The 24090-nt window shown below is 34.8% G+C and overlaps 1 protein-coding gene across 1 annotated transcript in view; it reads right to left on the bottom strand.

Moving 5' to 3' along the window:
- LOC109837263 (tripeptidyl-peptidase 2) overlaps window positions 1-22036 on the bottom strand; it is a 51375-nt gene extending 29339 nt beyond the window's left edge. The window contains exons 1-17 of the mRNA XM_020405429.1: window positions 21678-22036; window positions 21118-21196; window positions 20932-21005; window positions 16683-16792; window positions 16505-16585; window positions 16159-16245; window positions 15937-16079; window positions 13628-13778; window positions 13422-13544; window positions 10903-10986; window positions 10613-10800; window positions 9272-9446; window positions 9062-9183; window positions 8899-8978; window positions 5569-5627; window positions 3892-4046; window positions 2957-3135 (exon numbers count right to left, since the gene is read on the bottom strand). Coding sequence (XP_020261018.1) covers window positions 2957-3135; window positions 3892-4046; window positions 5569-5627; window positions 8899-8978; window positions 9062-9183; window positions 9272-9446; window positions 10613-10800; window positions 10903-10986; window positions 13422-13544; window positions 13628-13778; window positions 15937-16079; window positions 16159-16245; window positions 16505-16585; window positions 16683-16792; window positions 20932-21005; window positions 21118-21196; window positions 21678-22026 — 2239 coding nt within the window. The 5' untranslated portion in view covers window positions 22027-22036. The remainder of the gene's footprint in view (window positions 1-2956; window positions 3136-3891; window positions 4047-5568; window positions 5628-8898; window positions 8979-9061; window positions 9184-9271; window positions 9447-10612; window positions 10801-10902; window positions 10987-13421; window positions 13545-13627; window positions 13779-15936; window positions 16080-16158; window positions 16246-16504; window positions 16586-16682; window positions 16793-20931; window positions 21006-21117; window positions 21197-21677) is intronic.

The raw sequence follows: 24090 nt of genomic DNA, 5'->3' as shown, positions 1-24090 counted from the left end.
CCGGCAGCTCTTTCTCTCTCGTACTCTTCCCGTCACCTCCTCCACCTCCTCGCCTCCTCTCGCAGCCGCCAACACTCACCACTCCTGCCGCCGCCTCATCCACCTCTTAGTCCTTGCCTCCTCCCACAGCCGTCACAGGTCTAGAGCCTCTGCCTCCTCTCGCAAGGGCCACTATTCCAGAGTGGCTCTTTAGGTAAAATTTTTAATTTTTACTTTTTAATTTTTTAAACTATTTTTTAAAAACTTTTCACTGTTTTTATGTTGTCAATAGTTAATGCTTAATAATGATCTTGTTCAATTCTAGTTTAATTTTGTATGAAAAGAAGACTAAATACTTAATCTTGTTCAATTTAGTTTAATTATAGTTTAGTTAGTTTAATTTAGTTAATTAGTCTAATTTTAATTTATTTTAGTTTAATCTTGTTTGATTTTAGTTCAATTTTACTCACTATTCAATTTTATGGATCTAAAACTGTTATTTATGTTTTTTGCAATTTTATATGAACTTAGTACACATTTTTGTGAATTATCATAATTAAATAAATTTAAAAATAGGCATACGCCTAGCCGCTAGGCCTTGGCTCAAACGCCTAATCCGCCTAGTGCCTTTTGTAACATTGATTAAAACATGTATTATATAATTGAATATACTCCCGAATAAACATATGCTTATATTCAAGAAGTATTCAAGAGGTTTTGGTACAGGTACAGGAACGGGTACAGCTTCCAAATAGAAGTACCCAGGTAACATAGAATTGTAGACCTTTAAATATAGAGGATAATTAGTGTTGGTTTTAATTTATATGATGTGATTATTTTGATGGTCATTTGATGAATGTATATTCGAAAGAAGATTTTAACAGGTTTAGTCTAACTCCAATGTTCCTTCAAGATCCAAAAAATTGGGGTCTTTACAGTAAGTCTAGAAAACTACAGATTAGAGCAAAAGCATCTTAAAAGATATATGAAATTCTTAAAGATGTCCTTCTAAAAGTGAATAACTATATAATAAAAGTTATTAAAGTTTTCCTCAGTGAAGTAATGATTAGAATCAAGAAGCGTTAACACATCAAATATATATGGGAAGTGAAGTTGCGGAAAGCAAAAAAGGAAAAAAAGAAAAGAAAGAAAAACTCATGTACTGGGAAATCATAAAAAAGGTGTACATGAAGGAGCATGATCCTTGTTCATGGCATCTCCTAAATTCCTAATTAGATTTGTATAACGAGGCCAAAAGGAATGCGTGGGTTAGTCTTTGGATGGGGTGGGCGCGTGGGGAAGGGAGGGTTGGGTGGAGGGGGACACAAATAGAGACGTGTGTATTTGAAATACAACTATAATTGACAAAACAACACGCAAATGTTCAGATCATAAGGTATCAAATATGGAAAATTCTACTAGGTCTCGAGACCACGACATTGAAGGCACAACATGAGGCAATAGCTCATGTGAAATAACAAACATTTATTAAAAATTTTAAAATCGAGCAGAAATATTTCCCATAAAGTAAAGTTCGATTAGAGAGAGTATGACTCAGAAGTTACACGATTTTCTATTTAGGAAGCTAAAATTGTTGGGTTATTGTTCACATGCCCCCTCTCACCCCATCCCAGACGGAAAATATGGCTCATTTTCTCATTCACAGAGAAACATTAAACTTTGTTCACTCTGCCTTAATACAAATTAATTTATGGGAAAATGGGAATGTTTCCCATGTCCCAAATTTAACAGTCGAAGGTGGAAATTACTTTCTTGTCCTTTACCATGAATCCCCAATCTCTCTGAGATTCATATAAATCTTATTTTGTGAAGTAGTTATCCATGGAAGATATTTCTTGGCTAGGGTTATAATGGATTGGATAGAAAACCACTATTTTCATGAAAAGAATTTTTCCTCTACCAATTTGCTTACCAATTTGCTTACTGTTGCATATAATTCGGGTGTAGTATAGGGAGTGAAGCCCCTCAAATCAAAGTCTGAAGCTTCATATTCAATGTCCTACTAGTTTTACCTTTTCTTTTTTTAGAAAAATTCAAGCCCATGCAAAACCATAGATCTGGATCTGTTTCAACCATAATGAAGCCCTGAAATCCTGGATTACTGCTATCTTTTTATCCAGATTTGAAATGAAACCTAAAACAACCCTGCTTGATGTTCCCTAATCAGATGTTCTCTTTCAACAAGCCTCTACCTCGAAGAACAGTTTACAACTCAATTTCATTTCAAAAACCCTTTTAAAAACCTAAAACTGGCATATCGACAGAACATACAGAAAAGAGATGATACTTATAACAAACAAGAAAATTCAGAGCCTGACTGGTGCATTCCAAATACTAATGACTAAGAGTAATAAAAGGTTCCAGAGTATGTTCCCCAGGAAAATGAATGTACCCGATACTAGAAAGCAACAAAGTGTTACCCTATAACCTATATCCTAGTGAGCAATGACGTCTTGGCCAATTTCTATTATGGGCCTGCATTGCATACTTGTGAAGAAAAGGAATCATAACCTTAGTAAAATTGTGAAAGTGAAATCATAACTGAAAAAAGCTATTGCTTCTCAAATTAACAAGTTATGACAATTTCTATCTTCTATTCTTTTTCCTCCCATCTTTTATATCTTAAGTTTATTGTTTTATCCTTCCTTCTCCTTTTGCTCTTTGGCTAGGCAGATGCCTATAAGCAAAGTCCTATAACAAACAGAACTCGCTAAAATTTAAGATCTGCATGGTAGTGTTTCCATATTGTGAAGGTACTAGACACTTAAGTAAGACGAGACAATGATCTATTACTTGAGTGACTGAATCCTAAAGATAAACAAAGGCTGTACAGAAAGTAGAAGATTCAGCAGTAGATTAGAAACTAAATAAAATGAAAATCAGATGATTGAAAAAAATCCAGACATACAGTCATACAGATAGCTCTTGTAGATGCATTGAAAGAAAAGAAAGGTACCCGGCGTAAATGAGATCCTAGAAAATAAAATTTGTGGTGGCTGGCCAGTTGGTATTGTAGGCTTCAAGATTGTAATTGGCACCCTGAACAAAGGACCCCGCCATGGAGCTTTGAAATCTATACCATGTACTTCGTGATAGTGCAAGCCACTGCTGAGATGAGTAGGATCCACAACTATGCTGCAGAAAACAAGAATGACTAGTGAATACTAACTATATGCCACCATTGTATTCAGTGTAAAACTGAGCTCAAGGAAATTTTGTGTGCACTTAACCATCATTTAACTAAAGAAACACTCATATGCAGATATAGGAAGTGCAAAGTAAGAAAATAGTACTGATCATTCTTTAAATAAAAGAAAAGAAAAAAAAAGAAACGATAAACTGTGATTTGAATTAATTTGAACAAGCTAAAAATAGGTTCGACTTATACTACTTAATGCAAGATATGGAAATTTAGACATGAAACAATTTCCAGACAAGCTTCATAAAAGTCTATGATGGAGATATTCAGCTCAAAAATACCAGACTAGCCAGTGTCAACTTTGACTGAAATAAATATTTAGTGACATGAATAAAACAGAGGGGGCATGGAAATATGTTTTATCAAGTTACAAAAAGGATTCTCTAGTTTGATTATTCATGCAGAAAAAATTTAGAAGGAGATAGTTGCTGGCAATGAATTTTAAATGTTTATGTAAAGAGGAGGGTGGTATCTAGATTTAATTGATGAGAGCAGATAGAACAGAAATAATGAATACAAAAAAAAATATGCTAACCCAATTCAGAGAAAACGATGATCTAAAAATCATGTGGTCATCTTTGAATAATAAGATGTCTACAAAACCTGGAGAACTCTTAATCATTTCCCATCAGTTTCATTAAATGTTATCAGAAACTATAACACATAATAAAACACTAGCAAAGAGTACTGACTTGAAACTACGCCCGTTGTTAGTTAGCAGGAGGTATTCAGGAGCTTGTGCAACCGATTTTTCACTTGAATGTAATTGTATGCATTCTTCAAATGGAACCAATTGTTCCAAGTTACTTGCACCGTCGTGGAACCCTGGATTAACTTGAATAGTCCACTGTAAGAGAAAAAAAATATATAGAGGAAGGTTGAGCTCTGAAAGAGCAGAAGACTTTATCATGAAGTTGCAACAGCACAAGATATTTGAAGTAAATGCCGACCACTCATAAGAAAGACTGGTAGAACGACCAAACTAGCATAACAAGTTTAGCTAAAAAGCTTAAAAGCATATGAACAAGAAATAGTAAATAATTAATTTTCTTTTCCAAATAAACCTGCATAGTAATGATATTTGACCACTGCATTGAGCCCAGACTAGATGATGATCATGCAAATAAAACCATTTAAAGGGTTTGGTTATATAGAGGGTGTTATATTTAGATAATTTTTTATTTAAAAAAAATTTGTGAATCACAGGTTATTGGTGCATCCATTTATTTTATTACTCCTATATTTAATGATTTGCGAGACATTCCATGAGGAAAGCTTAACAGAATATTTTGTCAGTTGGAATATATTAACATGACAAACTGTCACGAGGCAGAACAAGGTGATCATGCCTAAGTTCATCATTCGTCTGCTCCTTTCCTTTCTAATTATTTTTTCTTCATATAGTCTTCTGTTATCCTTTTTATTTTCAATATCAAATGGCCAATTAGCCTTCGAGGAATTGACATCTGAATCATGCAATTGTGACCATCAACACAGCCCTTGAATAGGATGTTATACTACATAATTAGTGTTGTCGATATGCGACTTTCCAGATTTCAACAAATTTATCATTTTCCCGGCATTGAGATTATAATTTATTAAGTCTAAAGACAATCAAGCTTCATTTGATGACTTATTTTAACCTTTTGAAATCTCAGTTGGTGACTGATAGAGGTACATATGGCTCGGGTACTGCTCAAATATGACGCTTATCATGTCCATATTCGCTTTCCAATCACGGATACAGATACGAAAACGGATATGCTTTGATAAGGAAAAGTCATACTCATATCTGCTAAAATCGAATACATATACGGATATACATGCAGATACAAAACGGATATGAGAAAATTAGATAATATTGAAAAATATATATATAGTTCATATGGTACAAGAGAGTTCATTACTATGTTCGTTATACCTGATAAAACGAAGATAAAGATCTCTTGATCATCAAAATTAACCCCAAATCAATTAATCTAAGGATTAAAACTATTACTATTGTATGACTAACATGGGATATTTCAAATATGGATCTGGATATTTCACTACATATCTGTATCCATAACCATATCATATCGGATATAGATTTTAGTAACTATATATGCATCCTAACGGATACAGCAACAGGTATTTACTCTGATATAGATATTTTTGTGTACCCCTAGAACAGTGAAAAACAAAATAGATAAACGGGTAGAGCATAATAGACTAGTAGGATCAAAAATATTGCGCAACATAAACTACTATAAGATTGTCTGGTAATGGAATACATCATATCATTAGCGATAGAGAGTCATTATACAATTTGAGATATAAAATAAGAACTCAATACACCATAGTAATAAGGGCCACTCAACAATTGTTACCTCGGTGTTCTGTTGACAAGCACTGGCTCCTCTTAGATAGATTCCTCTTAGTGTTGGAGCTGCACAAGTGTGATGCCATTAGCAAGGATAATTACATGTCACTTGGTCAAAAAACTATAAGTAGTCACTACATTCTTTAGTGTGAAACTAGATCATCTATCGGAAGACCAAGCAAAAAGGTAATGCAGCTCATGACAACTAAATTTTGAAATATTATGATACGGCTGGGATCAATTTATAAAGTGTGTTGTATTTAGTGCGGGAAAAGCTAGTCTGGACTCTGGATGATAATTATATGTGATATACAGTATGAATATGACAGTAAAACAACTGCCTATATAATAATCTGGGTGCTATGATAATATATCCTCGTCTCTGTACTTTAAAGAATTATTCTTAGGATATCATAATTTGGGTTCTATAAGAATAATTCTCTTGATAGTCATGATCAGGGTCTCACCCAAAAAGGGACAGAAACTGTAAATATATAGGTGATGCCATTTCATTTCATCCATACCCCCGATATTTCACACCCCGGTTTTGAAGTAAATTAATTCGCAATCTAAATTCTGAAATGGATGACCAATATAGAAGGCAGACAATCTTCGACCATGGTCTCAGCGTCTTCAAAATTGAACATTTTGTTGCAAAGAGTAGGAAGTGGTAGCGCAAGGTAATTTTTTCGCTTAATCGCCAACAGAACTGAAAATAATTGTGACCTTGATATCATGGGTTTTACTCGAGGAAACACGATGGGGGGCAAAGCTTCTTGCGTTAGACCCTACCAAATCTCTAATGATGGGAGACTTGTGCTTTGTTGATAAGAAGGGCAGAAGAAACAGGACAGGTGTACTTTTGGCGTGGAAAAAAGAATTACCATTAGTTTTTTTCCGCCAACTAAATGATTTAAGTTAAATTTGGTTATGGAACAAAATATTAGGCTTACCATGCTGGAGAAAAACTATTGAGTTACAACAAACATTTCCGATATTTACAGTTATTCTATTTATCTGTTCCTTTAACTATTTCCTATCTCAAGTTTGTATAGAGGCTAGGTAACACGAACACTTCGTTTTGGGTGCCATATCCATGTCTGACATAGACTCTCAACGGACACTCCATGGACACTAGTGGTTCAAAGAAAAACCCGATTTCCCCATTACTTATACCCTAAACTAGTTTCTCTAGTAATATCAGGTTCAAACCAATTGGTTTTTAACCTGAAAACTGAAACTCATTACTTAAATATTTGAAAAACACCCATCGTATTATCCCATGAGGTCAAAACTAAACTTTTTCTTGTTAAATCTCATTCTTAGTTTGATTTAACTTGATTCTTAATTGTTATGTAGATAATAGAAAGATTGAAAGAAACATACAAATGTTATTGGTATTTTCGTTCAATATTTGATCATGTGTGTATTTTATACCGTGTCCCCATATACTACATTTTACTAATTTGTCGTGTCCCGTGTCCATATCCGTGTCCGTGTTCGTGCTACCTAGTATAGAGGATATAGTCAACCATTTTAACAGCTTATTGGAAATTACAGATGGTTCATATGATCCAAAATGAGGAGAGGAATTAAAAATTGAGACAGATAATGGAAGGAATTTATAATAAACATTAGTAAAAATTCAGACCAATCAAAAAGAGTTCACGAAGTGCACCTTTTGTAGTGCATTGCATACCATCTTTATCCACAGGCATGATGAACATAACCAAACAACTAGGATCTTCTAGAACCAATTAATAAAAACAACACACTAAGCTGGATGTTATTCTCTCTCGCTGGCCTCAAGTTCAGGAGGATTGGTCAGCAGAATTGTGGAATACATAATCTTAATTCATTCCAAGGTTCAATGAATACTTTTCCGGATATTTATGATTTTTTGCTCAAACAATCAGGCAGGACAAGAGACCCTTCTTAGAGAGGAAATGTATCATTATTATTATGCTGATTCAGATGCCAAGGAAAAACAAGAAACTTAAAAAATAAAATAAATGAATTAACAACCTAAGGATGGTATGGGAATCACCTATTTTCTGCATCTCCAAATAATGTATAAAAAAATTGCTTTATGAAGATTACTTTAGAATTCATGTCAGAGAGATCCAACTAAGTCACGCAAATAGTTAAAAGGAGCAGTGAGTATTGCAGATGGGTCGAAACGAACATGGATAGAAACAATTAAAAGGATATAATAATCATTAATTTAACAAACGAGATGGGAACCAAACATAGCTGAATGAAAGAATTTCATGTATCAACCCAAAATTTCGGGATACTTTCTTCCAGTTGCTGGTTTGCTACAGTATCTGAAGATATTTATACCAAGGATATATCTTTTATCCATGTGTGTTTGGCAATTCTAAAATTGGATTGGATTTGAACTAGTTCTAGCTTAACTAGGCTAGAGTTGGTCCATATAGGAGGTGGTTCAAGAGAGAACTAGTTTAGACGCTAAAATTTGAACTAAAGAAAACTAGCTTTAATTTTGGCCCAATTTTTGCCAAACAAAAAACTAGCTTTTGGACCATAATTGTACCAACTAAAACTAGTTTTGTGGCAAATTGCCAAACACACCCTAAGTTGCAGAAGTCATGCAGATGTCTAAGTGCATTTCCACTTCATGAACCTATTTCCGGAAAAGGGCGTGGTAGGAAAGGTCGTCTTTGGAAATGCTAAAACAGTCAAGCTAAACCAATTACGACTGGATCAGAAGATGAAACTTCATCATAGTAATAATCGAACTGAACCTGTGTAAATATGATGGCCTTAGCCCCATCTCAGTTGAAAATAAAGAGGGCTTTAATTATTGAAATGCATCCTTCAGTCGATAATACTCAATCTAGACTGTCATAACATTTACATGCATTTTGTTTAAGTTGTTGTTGACGAGAATCTGACGTTCCAACACACTAGCAGATTTTCTTGCAAACACAAGTCACAGCAACGAAAGGAGAAATTTTAGAGAGATGATAAATCAAAAGAAGATAATCTATAGATCTAGCAACACTTGCACAAATTTTACAACAGAAGCAGATGACTTCGTTCCACATAGCAGCTCTTTCTGCAAATTCTATGAAAATTTTGAATTATGTTTTGCTTCCCCTTTACGAGTCCAACCACTACGTACCCAACCTCCCACCCCCCAACCCAAAACACACACAGACATACACAAAGGGAAACGAACAATAAGAATTATAATTACTGTTATTGTTATGATAACAAGAGGGGTGCTTATATGAAGTTATTAACTATATCCACGAACAACAACAATTTTTTGTCTTCTAAACAGCAGCAAAAGGTGCAGTCTGTAACTTACTTGTTTTTCCAGTTTGATTTATAGAAATTTTATAGCAAACACATGGAAGATCCCTAGACTTCTGAACAAATTGATGTGCCCTGTCCTTGCAACAATAACAGAATACTTAGTTTAAGAAATAATGGAGTTATTTCTTGAATAGGAATTTGTTAAATGAAACAACCTGTCAACTTGCATAAGCCCCTGCCCTGTTGTCAATTTATCCTCAGGCACACTACCTATGGGAAGTGCTGTATTCTCCAACGCCTTCCGTACAATATAGGGACTTACTGGAATACCTTCAGCCTGTTATATAGTATGTGAACGACAATATGAATTATTTTTCTTATTAATAAATGAGCCAGAATGACAATTGAAAGGATATGATATCAACCTTCATTCCACTAACAAGTAACGCAACTCCACCACAAGCTGATGGAGATGACATGGAAGTTCCATTCATGAGCATGCGTCGCTGTAAAGTCCACGCGGGTACAGGAGCCACAGCTCCACCAGGAGCACTTATACACACACCTAGATCACCATCAACTGTTGGACCCCGGCTAGACCTGTAATATCCCAAAGCATAAGCTATACTGCAATATCTTCTCATTCCAACACCAGTTCATGCCCAATCATACATACATTTGTATTATATCAGATATCATTGCTCACAAAAAAAATATAGTATATATGAGTTGAAAAACGAGAGGTGGACAGGTCGGAACTTTCAAACCCAAAAATCATATCTAATATTTTGATATTAAACAATTAAATAGGCATAAGACATATCTTCCTTTAGATTGTTAAACTAATGCAGACTCCGACAAAGACTGCAGAAGTGAGGAAGATGTTAAAATATCATCCATATCTTGACAGTTTACATGTAGGAATACAACAACCACTGCTTACTTCATAAAAGCAGGCAGTCATCCATGAACTTTAACAGATTAAAATTAGTATCATATGGTATGAGATCCCACATAAATTACCAAGGTAAAATTATTTAAAACAAGAAGGTCGTAATCTCAAAATGCACTTTAAAACAAAAGAAATAGTTGCATGACAATTTCTATAATTTGATTAGAAACTTCAAGACAAAGAAAAACTGGAACGAATGCATTTGCTTGACAATGCCAAGTAAATAGGCAAAAACATCAGTAATGGAATCCATGGAAGAACTCAGAGATTGAGGTCAAGCAACAAATCAAGGAAAAAAATCAGCCAAACACAAACTAGAATTGGTTATGGCAAGGATTGCAAACTTGGAGTATTCGAATTGAGGCAATGCAGAGAAAAATTTCATGAGATAAAGAGCCATTAGGCAAAAAAAAGGATAAAAATAAAGAGAAAACAGTCAAATGCACAATGTATAAAAATAAAATGTTAAGAAACGAAGTATACGATAGGGCCACAGCAAAAAACACTCTACTAAAACTAGAGTTGTCTTATGTCAAATAATTGATAAGAATCTTTTAGCGAGCTCTTTTACAATCTGAATATATTGGACCAGTAATTATGAAACAGTTTCATGCTGATTAATGCTTAAAACACAATTATCTCAACAGTACTTCTGCCCAAAAGACGTTCATAACAATTGAAGCTAGGGAATACTACAAGAAACAAGCATGTAATGTATGAAAGTAACATGCTTTCTTTTGGATAATTTATTACACGGGATTAAACATCATAGATTTCAAACGGCAACAAACTTGTAAATAGTCTAGAGAATTACCAAGTATATTCCATTCCTTCATTCGGAGGCTCCACCACACAATGAGCTCCTGCAGCCATAGCAGGGGAAACATATGCACCAATTCCTATAATGCTCGAAGTAGTTCCACCAGGGGAACCCACCGTACTTAACCCCGGTCCCTCATTTCCAGCACTGCTAATGAATATGACACGATGCTTGTCTACAGCCTGCATTTATAGTTTATAGTCTGAGATATAGTTCAGAAAAAATTAAAAGAAACAACCATGGAATGATCAATATGAACTCAGAGTAGAATAAGTAATTGATACTTCATTGACTAGATCAACAAATCTCCCATAATCAGGCAACAGTGTGGGCTCCCCATAACTCATGTTGATGAGGTCACATTTGTGCTGCAAATACAGATAAGCAAATTCAATTTTGTGCAAAAATAGAAGATAAGACATTTCTTACCCACTAGATGCCTCTGGGACACTTATACAATAGGGAACCATATATCTTTGATTCTTCTGTTAGTACATGAAATATGAGAGAGAACATTTTTGCAAAACAACAATTGACATCAAGTACAAAGTAGCCCCAGCATATGCACAATTATCAACAAAAGCCAATAAAGACAGGCATAAAGCATGACAGGTGTATCTTATTACTGATTGCATCTATGTTCACGGATACTAAAGGCAAAATTGCTGAGATTCTTGAAGCAATTGCCTAGATTCTTGAAGCAATAACAGGAGAAACCTTTGAAATACTGTAGAAAAGTCAATACCTCACTGGACATGTTAATTTACGAGTACAAAAAACCTTAAGAATATCCACCAAACCAAGGGCATCTTGGAATTAAGAACTTTTAACTTTTAAGAAAGTATTCATTAACACTAGCAACCCAAGTTAGTAATACACTTTCCATTTTTCGTATTATATCATCATCAACAAGAGAGGTTTAAAATAGAGGTCAAATTAAGGCATAAAAGGAGGGAGATGTTTATTAGAGGTTTAAAATACTTAAAAAGCACTCAAATTCAACAAAAATATATGAATCCAAATCTTCTCAGCGGTCCATCAAAGGAACAAATATCTGCACTTCCAAAGATGCTATGAAATCCTATTAACCAAATCCCCCTGTTTGTTAGCAAGGACGTGTACGTGCAGATATCATCGCAAATAAGACCTTGCTCATTGTCTGAGAGTGTGGAAATGGCTAGAAAATATTTAATTGTGCAATGAATTCAACCTTCTGTTAGTTATATCTTGATTACTCTCCTGTTAACAATTGGAAATTTTGGTCCTTTTCTTAGTTTGAAGTTTTGTTGGCTGTTGATGATGATTCTGGAAACATCCTTTGTTTTCTTTGTGATTCTTTTGAGAAAAATATATATAATTTCAGGAAACTTCCATGGAAATGAGTGAGATAGAGAATATTGAGTAAGCGTTGATGGCCATTTTTATGAGCATATGATTCACTTGAGTTGCCAATGGAGGAAGATTAGAACTCATACTGTAAATATCTTTGGCAACAGCATGCTCAATGCATGCATATAGCAAACAAAAATCAGCTACTTCACAATGATTTATTAAAACAACATTACACCGTATCCAACTAATTTTCTCATAGAATTATTATAAAGAATGATAATTGGATAGCAACCTCAGCAATTTCTGGCTTACAGTCCCACTCGTCCTCCTAAAGGTCGGTAAAATCCAGAGCAACTTAATTCTACTTTTCTATGACATGCTAAATTAGAAGTTTGTAACGTTAGTTTTTTGTCTTTTCTACCATAATATGTGAAAATTATTCATAACAATTAACACATATGATCAGGAGGTCACACCCATTAAAAGCAATCCCTATGCATTTTAAAGCTTTCAGAGTCTAAGGAAATGAGTTTACCAATAATTAAAAGCTAAACAAAATCCTTGTTACTAAATATACTCTTTAGATCTTAGGGACAGAATAAATCCTATGCTTAATCACAAATACAGTCCAAGCTTTCATATGACTCGCTTATTCAATCATTTCAATCACGCTCAATGCTAAAGGGTCCTTTATTCATTATTTCAGATAAAAGTTACTATGACATACTAGATCAACCCACACATAAAGCTGAAATATAGATTAGCTCACAATATACAGGTCGCTATTTTAGGATTAATTCAATTTTCAATTGGCACATATTTATCTCAAACTCAAATGCACTAGCCCTGGAAGTATAAGCTAAAGCTTTTTAGATGAATAAATACAACTGAACTCTAATACAAGAAATAAAATGTAGTATTTCCCAACTTAAAATAATTTAATTAGCAAATGTAGTATTTCTCAATATACAGGTCGCTATTTTAGGATTAATTCAATTTTCAATTGGGACATATTTATCTCAAACTCAAATGCACTAGTCATGGAAGTCTAAGCTAAAGCTTTTTAGATGAATAAATACAATTGAACTCCTATACGAGAAATGAAAGGTAGTATTTCCCAACTTAAAATAATATAATTAACAAATGTAAGTAAGAATCCTCCTAGACCCACCCCAAAAGGATGGCAGTAAAAACATTATAAACTAAGAATATATGAACCAGCATTTACTTGTAGATAATCTTCAAATGTGGAGGAGCGGGAACTTAATTTCTAAGCAAAAACAGAAACCAACAAATTCGTAATAACTGAATATTGTCCTTTGACATATAATGTGAATAAAGGGTGCAAGAGAATCTGTATCTAAATGAAGATATAATTTAAACAGGATGCTTATTTGACAACCTGAAAAAGAGAACAATACTAAATGGAGCCTTAAAAACAAAACATATGCTAGGACAAGAATGAAATTACCTCAATGGCAGCTATTAAAGCTCTAGTCAAACCAACTCCAGTTTCCATTGAACCTAAGTGTGTATCTCCAATCTTACAAGAGATCAATTGGGCTCCAGGTGCAACTCCATTTAGCAAGGGCTCCTGAAGTGTAATTTTGCGGTCAAAGAATAAAATGAAGCAGCAGTTTAAATGCACAAAGAATATAGATGCATAAACTCAGATACCTCAGGATGGAAAGCAGTAGCGATGCCTGCAACATGAGTGCCATGTGGAGAGCAATCTGTTACTAAACTTACAAGATTTCCTTCATCATAAACATTTGTAATGAAAGAGCAAGCATCCAATTTGCTAAAAATGCCAAATTTTCGTTCAGTCCTACATAATACGCGTGAACAGATACCTCCAGTTAAGCAGATATAAGCAGACTATTCAATAACGTAGGAAACTTTCTTGATAGATATCTTACCAATTTATTAAAACTATACATAAATTGTGGAAACGGAAGGAAAACTAAAGACATTATTAAAGATTATGACTACCTAGACTCTGGTACCCAAAAAAACTAATAACTCAAGCCACTAAACCCAGACCAAGGAACCAGAATAAGTAGCAGTTAAAATAGTGAGATACTTCAAATGCGAAGAGATATACTTCCAAATGGCATTACCAGAAAACAATCAATATTTTATTCAAGAAAGCAATCAACATCTAATACTAAAAGAAACCAAAGAAAATTTTAACTGTAAATAGAAAACAAAGTTAATCTTTTAAGGGTAGATTACATAAAATCCCCCAAGGTTTGCATGATTGACACAAATCCCCGAAAGTGAAACTTTACCCTGCTCTCTTCTAATTTCTACATAATTAACTTGAAACGCATGACAATATGCTCTCTCATATAAACAAATGTATGATTATTATATCATGCCAAATAGGTAACTATATCTAGTTTTTATCTGCTTAAGAATTGTATAAACATAACTGTTATTAGGGGTCTTTACTGTTCGCTTTCTTAATCATCAGGGACAACGCCTTTCCATGGATAGTACCTCTTATTAGAACCGTTTTACAGGTAAATACTCTCGATTTCTTATTTGTACAAAGTTTTCTAGAGAGATACTTAAGCACGAAATATAAATTGCTATGGGCAACTATTTTGAGTTCAGTTTCACAAAAAGGACAAATGAAGATAACATATGTTCATATTTGAACATCGGACACTAGATATGAAGGTGTCAAAGCAGGAATCTAAAGTAACTTCCAGTCACACACAATGCTGGGGGACAAAAAACCAACTGAATAATCAATCTGTGATATAACACAATAACACAAACAAACAAACAAACAAAAAAGCTGGGTGTGTGTAGGTGGGTTTTGTGTGTAGGCGGAGGTTGTGGCTTATTTAGCAAAAAGGAGATACCAAGAGATGGAAGTGGGGGCCTCATCACATGGGTATCTCTCGGTAGCTCATTTAACAAAATGAGCCTCCACCTCACACACATATAAACATGCACTCATGCACGGACGCATGCAAGCACAGAGATATATAAACACACGGTGATTTCCAAAGACTATGCCACTAAAAACAAGAAAATATGGGCTTGTTTTCACCCACTTAATGTGAGAAGCATGAGAAACAGGGTCCTTAGAGTGGGTTGAAAGGATCTGAGGATGGTATATAAGAAGCTAGAGGTAGCTTGCTACGTTAATATTTGTGCCAAGAAAAACAAGCAATAAGAGACTTCTAGGAGTAAAAGAATTTTAGTTCAGTATATAAGAAAAACCTGACTTGAGGATGAGACTAGAATTTCCATGAGGGTTAGGAATTTTCTAGCTGCAATCAGGTTTAGTCACTGTTACGATGGCAACCAACAGAGGAAGATAGAGATCAAGAATTGCTCTTGGTGGGGAGGTGCAAAGCAATAGTAGAGGAAAATTCAGAAAGGTAAAAGTGACAAATGATGTATTTATTACTTTCCAGATAAAAAATTTCTGTTAAAAGTAAAACACTTTAAATGAGTTCAAGAGGGAAGCTTTAAACAGTTCAAATAGTTAAACGTCTGATACAAGCTGAACTTAACCTCCTTTGACATTCAAGATTGCAGAACAAATTAGGATTATTGAACATTGAAAAAAAAGGATAAAGAAAAACAACACACGCTCTTAATCAATTGTTAAAGCAAAGGCAAATCAGCGGTGGATGGTACAAATCATGATTTCCCAATCATCAAATGCAATCAAACAAACAATAGTCAAAAGGAAGCAAAACAAAACAAAACAAAAAGAAGAAAACAAAACAAACAAAGCAGAACTCTTCCAATCATTTCTCCTCATTCCAAGGCATATCATCAGTGGATGATACAAACATATTTCCCAATCATCAAATACAATCAAACTAACAACAGTCAACATATACTCAAGCAGTGCTATATGGTTAATAAAGTTCGAAAGTTTTGGTTTGTCGCTGATAAAAAAAGAACATTAATACAGGAAGAATAGTTGATGAGGCAGGTTTCTTGAACCAGAATCGGACCTGTAGTTAGTTAAAGGAACAAAATCAGCCAGTTTCCCATGCTCTGAATCATCCTCGAAACTTTGTGTGTCAACAGCAACTCTCCACACATCACCATCGTTCCACACGACGAGATCGATAATAGGTCCCCTATCATCATAACTCTAGAATAGAGGGAATAATTAGTTTCAACTTAAGATACAGAACATTTGGAAGAATAAGGAAATAATCAAACAAACTTACTTCAGCTTGTTTTTTAAGGAAATCAAGTCTACTTTGGAGGTCTTCACGAACCCTTTTTAACTTTGAGTCTTCTGTTTTGGCATATTTCTGCATCAGGAATTAGAAACTACATTTGTTAGGAACTGCAGTTGAGAAGCAACCTTATATATGTGCTTGTGATATCAGCAAGGCAAACTTATATATAGATCTTCAACTAGAACTTCAAAAATGGTAAAATACAGATAAGGTTCTTGAACTGAAGTTAAATGAAAACCAGAGTAACAATGCTCATGTTTCTTGATTGTTGACTTCAGAAGCATAAAAATAACCGAGAGAAATATAATAGCATCCACTGACTTCTGCAAACCTTGTCAAACTCATTAAGGTTCTTCAGAGCTTCCACAATTGCTTCCTGATTTTTCTCATCCCACTTTTTCTTCCTTTCCTTCTGCATAATATTTAATTAAACCTACAGTTAGCATTAATACAATAATGCATGCCTGCCTCAAAAAAGAAAAGGTCGATATTAAACCTGAAAAAACTACCTGTATACGGGATGTCAGTGTGTCAGTAAAGAGTTCATACACTAGTTTATAGCCAACATGCCACTCCTGAGAAGGATTTTTCCATGACTGATTTACCAACAATTTTGCCCCTGAACGTAAATAGATGAGTACAAGCCAACAGAGTACAGTATGGGATAAAATGGCATATACAAAGTTGACATGAAAATGACAAGTTCAAGATCGTATGAGTTCCGATAATCAATGCAGACCAGACCAGTTGTCAGGAAGGAATGGAAAGTGTTTTAACTGTTTATAAGCAGTGAGAATTATACTAACATAGATAATCTGACTGATCCAGCGAGAATTGTAGCATTGTATATGTCGTTTAAGCAAAATGGGTCTCTTCTTTCTCATCTTAAAACCTAATAAATAGAAACTCTATGAAAAAATAATATTACAAGACTGCAGTCGACAGAGCTGTTAGCAGAAGATAATATCCAAAGGAACTCCAAATTTGACTCCAAACTTTCCAAGCTTTAAGCAGTGCTATCAAGGTGTGAGGCGCAATGCAGGGGCACAAAGTCCCCATACATGCACATGCACAAGGCACAATGCTATGAGCATGTCCGAGTGAAACGAGGCACATACCGAACGTATAGTTTTTCAAGATAAATAATCGCACAAAAAAAACATGTTTATGAATTTTCACATGAAAAAATATGCAAGATAAAAAATATTCATTACCAAATCACAAAATAAGGTCTTAATTCATAATGCTAACAGCCAATATAGTAGCAAAGTTTAAAATTTTCCAAATCAAAAGGTGACTCAAGACAACAAGCGAAGCAAAATCAAATAGTAAACGAGAACCAGTTAAGGGTCCTAAACCAGACTACTAAAAAGACTTAATGAGTTTATATTTCCTTTTGCGATATAGATTATCAGATATAAACGCTTGATTGAAATCTTAAAGGACAAAAATAGTGAGGCTATGCTTTGTATGCGCTTGTGAGATTCAAAATGACGTTGCCTCGCGATGCGGGGGCGCTTCACGACCGCCCCCGCATCAAAAGTAGATAAGGCGCAATAAAGCGTGCACCTTTAATAAGGCTGGCTTTAAGTCTCATACTTACTGACAACTTTTTCAATAAGAAAGATAAATCACAAAAACAAATGGACACTGAACTTGTATGTATGAACAACAGGGAAAACTCCATATGTAAAACATCATTTATATGCAAATCTGTATCATATGCACAAATGCATATTTGATTATATTTTATATTAAATACAAACATATTAAATACAATACCTATTAAATACATAGATATCAACTACAATCATCATTATATTGCTCCAAGTTCCATCTAAATTTCAAGCAGAAACCCTTTAGAAAAAAGAGGGGGGGAACCATATAAACATGGGGAAAAAACTATGTAAAGTGGTCCAACTGCATAACACTAGTGCTTGCATTGCTTTTGATCGCTTGTAAACCTCTTTCGCTGCTTTTGGCCGCTTTGGGCTGCTTTGGACTGTTCTTAGGTAGCTTTGGGCTGCTTTCATCTCGAAAGCTCTTTGTGGCCACTATTGGGCCTTAGCGGAGTGGCAAGGTACCGCTTCTGCTTTTTTAAGGGTTTTTTCTACTTTTTACAACATTGCTCATCAAATTCCATAACTCCCATGAACCGTTACAATTCTCATTTCACAACACATTTCCCCTATTATATAACAATCATGTCCTTCATTTCCTCCAATCCCATCAGAAGATTTAAAGGATTAATCGGAACCAAGTTTCACTACTGAGTTTACAAGTCGTAATCATAGACAAGAAGAGAAAGGAACTCAGGCTCAGTTGTGCTTTAGGGTGTGCTTGGCATTACACTCAAATTTGGATCATGTTCACAGTTCACTCCTGGCCTGGTTCTATTCTAAACTGATTCTAGTCTAGATTAAGTGAGGGCTGGTTCAAAATAGAACCACTATTTATGCAATTTGGCCTACAAAAACTGGGTCAATCATGGCCCAGTTTTTTGCCAAACACAAAAACATCGAAAATTGAGTCATGTTTAATCCTGACCTAGTTTTAATGGATTGTCAAACACACACCAATATTTGTTATTTGAATATCTTTACCTTTTTCTGTCTGCTTCTCTCATATTTGGTTCTTCTTTATACAAGTTTCCCTTTTGTCATTCTTAGCCGGAAATTTCAACGAACACTGCATCCTGGGCGTCAATAATCTCCCAAGAATCCTTATAATGTACTATGCAAACATAATGTCTTTACTCACAGTCACAACCTACTTCCAAACTCTCCTCCGCAACTCTCATGAATTCAACCAAATCATTATCAATGATCTGTTTCATCCACTATATAAAATGGGATACACCTCTAAAGAAAGAACCCAAAATTGATTCTCCTCGACTTTGACAATGTGAGGCAACGTGGTGCAGCTTTTGGTACTAGATTCTCCAATGGCGTTAATGTTGGTCCTCAATCATATTGATCGAGAGATTTTAAATATGTGGTCCCAGCAAAATGAGTGCAAGTGATTGGTGTTTGAGTGGAGATAATGAAGATAGATGCAAAGCTTGGGAAGCTAATGATGTTTTAAAGCCTAGTCACGGAGCTACTACACTTGCAAAGGCCGTTCAAAATTTCAAATGATTGTTGATGATACTCATCAATCAATTTGATAGATATGGGAGGAATCAAGATAGTATAAAGACAAAACTGGTATGAGATGATAAAATTTTGTTAGTTTGTACATACGTTTGATTCTCAGACTGAAAACTGTAATCTAACTGAACTTGGCGATGTAATATGAATGATAACTTTCTGATTTCTTGATGAATATAGCCCAAATCTGATAGTCCTAAAAGTTATTATGCTTGTTTCTGCAAAGAAGAATTATTCTATGAAAGCATCAAATGGTCCCCGGTCAACAGCATTCAATGTGCACCAAAATGATGTCATCCTTGGATTATTGGACTTAGGGAATCATGCACCGATCTAATGATTGACATCACTTTAGACACGTTTAATACTATGGACCAGATCCACTTGATACTTTCTCATTGTTTTAGAAGTGTGCAATTTTGTTGATTTTTTATGTGGAAAAAAATTTGCATTTGCTTATGGGTATAATATCAATGCAGATCAATTATAATTACTTACATGGGAAATGGAAGGGGTAGAGAAATCTAGAGGAATTCCAATAGGTTTTCAGAGGACGCTTAGGTTGGAGTTTGGTGTTGGAAAAAGAGTAATTATTTATTACTGATTAGTAATTTAAAGTAAATTTATTAGTCTTACCACTATATTGTAATTAATTTTTTTTATGTGAATAATGTTTAGCATTCCCTTGTGGATTTAATGCCAACTCAGATCAATCATAATTAATTACATGGAAAGTGGAAGAGGTAGAGAGGGAGGTTGGTGCTGGAAAAAGAGTAATTATTTATTATGGATTAGTAATTTAAAGTAAATTTAATAGTCATACCTCCAACATATAATTATCTAGAAGGTAAAGGGTTAGTACCCAATCACACCTATGAATAGTACTTGATTACTAACATGGACGATGACTATAGTAAGGTGGACTATAATTTTAAGTGACTATGTCACCTATAAGCTGCATGCTCATAAACTCATCTTATGTGTTATATAGCTTCGAGTCATTTTGTCATCCTCTACAGATATTGTTTCTTCCATCCATAACCAGTCCATCAATTACTGTAATGAAAATATTCAAGAAAGAGAGTTAACAATGTTGTATTTTTTTCATGATTAGAGCTGATTACAAGATTCCAAATTCTTTCCCTGCCATGATTTATATATAATGTTTTCATTAGATTTTTTTGAATTATGGTGGAAATAAAAGTGATGCTATGTTTTTAGTGTTTTCCAGGTTTCTTGCATCTTATTTCTACCTGTGGCAATAAAAAAACTCGCACTCCAATGAATTTCTAATTAATGAAAGTATGATAACAATGTTGGCTATATTTAACTTTAAGTGGGTCCGTGGGGATCACATACACACACACACACATAGGAGGTGCTATTTGGTTGTTCCTATGCTGTGTGATAAAAGAAAGTGCAACACAGGAGTGGTTCTTTTTGACCATTGAAATAAGCTAGAGCTGAAGGAAAGGTCCATAGAAGTTGTGTATGTCAATATTTTCTAGAAAACAACCACACATTAGGATACATAAAATTTTGTTCATTTCTCTATGCACATTAGCTCATCGTATATAATAATTACAATGCTAAAAATAGACAAACAAACCTGATCCGCCAATAATATAACCGTCAGCATCGGCCTTCACTACTTTGGAGGTGTCAATATCACCACTTCCTGTGCTGTAAAAAATTATTTAAAAAAAGGCAATGCTTAAGAGAGGCTTAAATATACCACCTAATTGTTATGTTTTATTGAATAATAACCAAAGAGATTGTAAGTTCCAAAATTTACCAATCTAGTATGTCTATGATTTTGGGTTTGCCATCTGAAGTCACCTGTAGACCAGCAGCAGCTGGATCCACGCCAGAATCTGCAGCGAAGCAAGCAAGTTCTAATTTTTAAGAAGAAACAGTATTGTCTGTGCAAAATTTGGCGCACCATTTGCTGCATAATGCTTTTAAATATTCAAATTCCATTAAATCCATCAAAACGCACTCTGATAAAAACTTTAAATGGACAGATACTGAATCCTTGGACAGAGCTTTTTTCATCACAAAAAGAGATCTATGCAATGTTGAAAAGTGAAAACCTTGAAATCACTAATAGATTATAACAATGATCTAACAGCGCGAGGACTCATACTCGATGTATGGTCATCCTAACCACCTCCCGAAAAAATTAATGCGATCATTTCTAACTCTTCATCATAAGACGGAATCTACTGATCAATTTAGCTAAACTTATAAAAATCAAACCTTGCACTACGACCTCAAGTATCATAAGCTCAAAAAGTCAAACATCTTATAAACACAGCTAAATTAGTCAAAACCCTAAAAAATGCAAAAGTTTACCAAAAATAGCAATAAGGACGCCTCTGCCGTCATACTCAGGATGAGATTCAAGAAACTTATCGGCATTGATTTCCTTCTTCGGCATCAAAGAAGCTAAGAAACTCTTCTCGTTCAATCGACCCGAGCGTAGAGCTTCGTCGATCTTCGGCGTCTCTTCGGAGAGAGGAGCAGATGTGTGAGGAGAAGATGAAGGCATCGAAACCCTAGCGATCACGGCGATGTTGCCCTCAGCTGCTGATGCTCTTTTATTTCTAAAAGTGCCGATTCGAGAAAATGACAGAGGAGAGAGAGAGAGAAAATTGGGTAATGATGATAGCAGGCCGCAATGCACACCGATGGCGTTATGCATTGGAACTGTCCCATGCTTTTTTTTTTAAGGGAAAATCTTCTTTTAATCCAAAGTTTTACTCTAATTTATTTTTATACTCACCTTCTTTCATTATGATCCATACACCCAAAATACAACACCCACTTATTTAAAAACCCAAAGTATCAAATACACCATATTTATATACTGTATACAAAAAATAAAAGATAAATTCGAAATTACACTGTTCTTCTTATTCCTCCTACCTAATAACTACTCATGGCTCAACTCACTCTTTCTAATTAGGGGCTGTTTGGTTCGTTTCTTTGATATAGAGAAATGCAATTACATGTAAAGAAACACAAGTTTTGAGTTTTCTAAACTTTTCTAAAAAATAGATTGTTTTGCTTTGGTTCGCACATAAAAAATGGTGGGAAACCAATGCATTTATTTTTCTTATGTTTGGTTCGCATAGAAAAAAAAGGAAAACTTTTGTAAACAAAGTAGAGAATGGAAAAAAATCTGACGTGGCAGAGTTTTCATCAATTTTACTTGGTTGGGGAAGGAAATCGGAGAGGAAAAAAAATCTTGGTTGGCGGCAATTTCAGCAGAGTTTTCCCTCTTCCATTTGAGCGAACCAAAGCGGCACAAAGAAATGGACGGAAACAAAAATTTCAGCAGAGTTTTCCCTCTTCCATTTGAGCGAACCAAAGCGGCACAAAGAAATGGACGGAAACAAAAAAGCTGACGTGGAGGGCTAAAAATCTGACGTGGAGGGGTTTTCTGAGTTTTCCACCCCTTATAATAGCGAACCAAACAGCCCCTTATCTCCATCCTAATAACTGTTCTTCTTCTTCCTCCTCCCTAAATTCGAAATTACATTGTTCTTCTTCTTCCTCCTCCCTAATACACCATATTTTTCTGGTTCTCCTCCCACTCAAAAAAACCCCTAAAAATTCAAGGGTTTTGATCTCTTGCAATGACGTCCAATGTCAACTTGCATGTTCTTCTTCGCTAGATCCTTCGTTGAAGGGGGTGGTGGCAGCGGCCCTAGGACCACCACGTCCACTCAAAGCCGACCAATAGAAAATGGGATGTTAACATTTTGAAATTTTTGGGTTTTTTGGCAATATCTTGTTAAAAATGTCTTGTTCTTATAAATTGATGGATTCTTATCAAGCTTATGCTTCAGGAAAGAGTATGTGCATAATAATTTTGCTCATATATATCTATGTTTTGGTGACTAGGTTGATGCATAGAAGGTGTTTGATGGAATGACAAAAGGGATATAGTTATTTGGACCACAACGATTAGCGGTTATATCATATTGTTGTTGGTTGATGAGGCAATAAAGGTGGTTGATGAAATGTCCAAGAGAAGTTTGGTTTTGTGGACCGCCATGATCTTAGCCCATCGGTATGCCATCCTACGCCCTCCGGTTGCTCCTCATCATTTTCTATTGTCGCCAACACCTAACGCAATGCACAGCTACCCCTCAATCAGAAACGATTCGTCAATGCATGTACGCTAACTTTCCAATCAAATACATAAGAGAATCCTCCACTATTGGCATTTGATCAGATCTTTAAAATTATTGTCACATTACAACCCAAACGGCAAATCAACTACATCCTGTAATATGATGTACCAAGTAGTATCGAATGTATCGTGTTGTATGGAATTTTCTATATTTTGTATATATAGATGATTTGTGTGTATATTGTATCAAATGCACTATCCAATGTATCATGCTACATCAAATTTTCTATTAGAAATTTATCAGTATATCTAGTAGAAATGTATACAACGTTCCGATAGTGATGATTTTGGATTATTTTCATTCAATCTTTATGGATTATTTTCATTCAATGTTATGTGCTTGAGTTTAGTGGTTGATAGATATGAATATCTGTAATGAATTGATGCACTGATTGAACTGAAGAAGTTTTGATGGCAGCCTATTGGGCCATATTATGTTTCGTGTGTCCAATTATCCACCTCGACGAGGGGTCATCGTTCAATTTTCCAGCTTTTGATAAAGTATAGCACTTTATAAGAAAGTATAACAGCTTATTGATGAAGTATAGCACTTTATGTCAAAGTATA

This window comes from Asparagus officinalis, chromosome 4 (genome assembly GCF_001876935.1).
Source record: "Asparagus officinalis chromosome 4, Aspof.V1, whole genome shotgun sequence".
NCBI classification, from domain to species: Eukaryota; Viridiplantae; Streptophyta; class Magnoliopsida; order Asparagales; family Asparagaceae; genus Asparagus; species Asparagus officinalis.
This window is presented reverse-complemented; position numbering and strand designations above follow the sequence as displayed.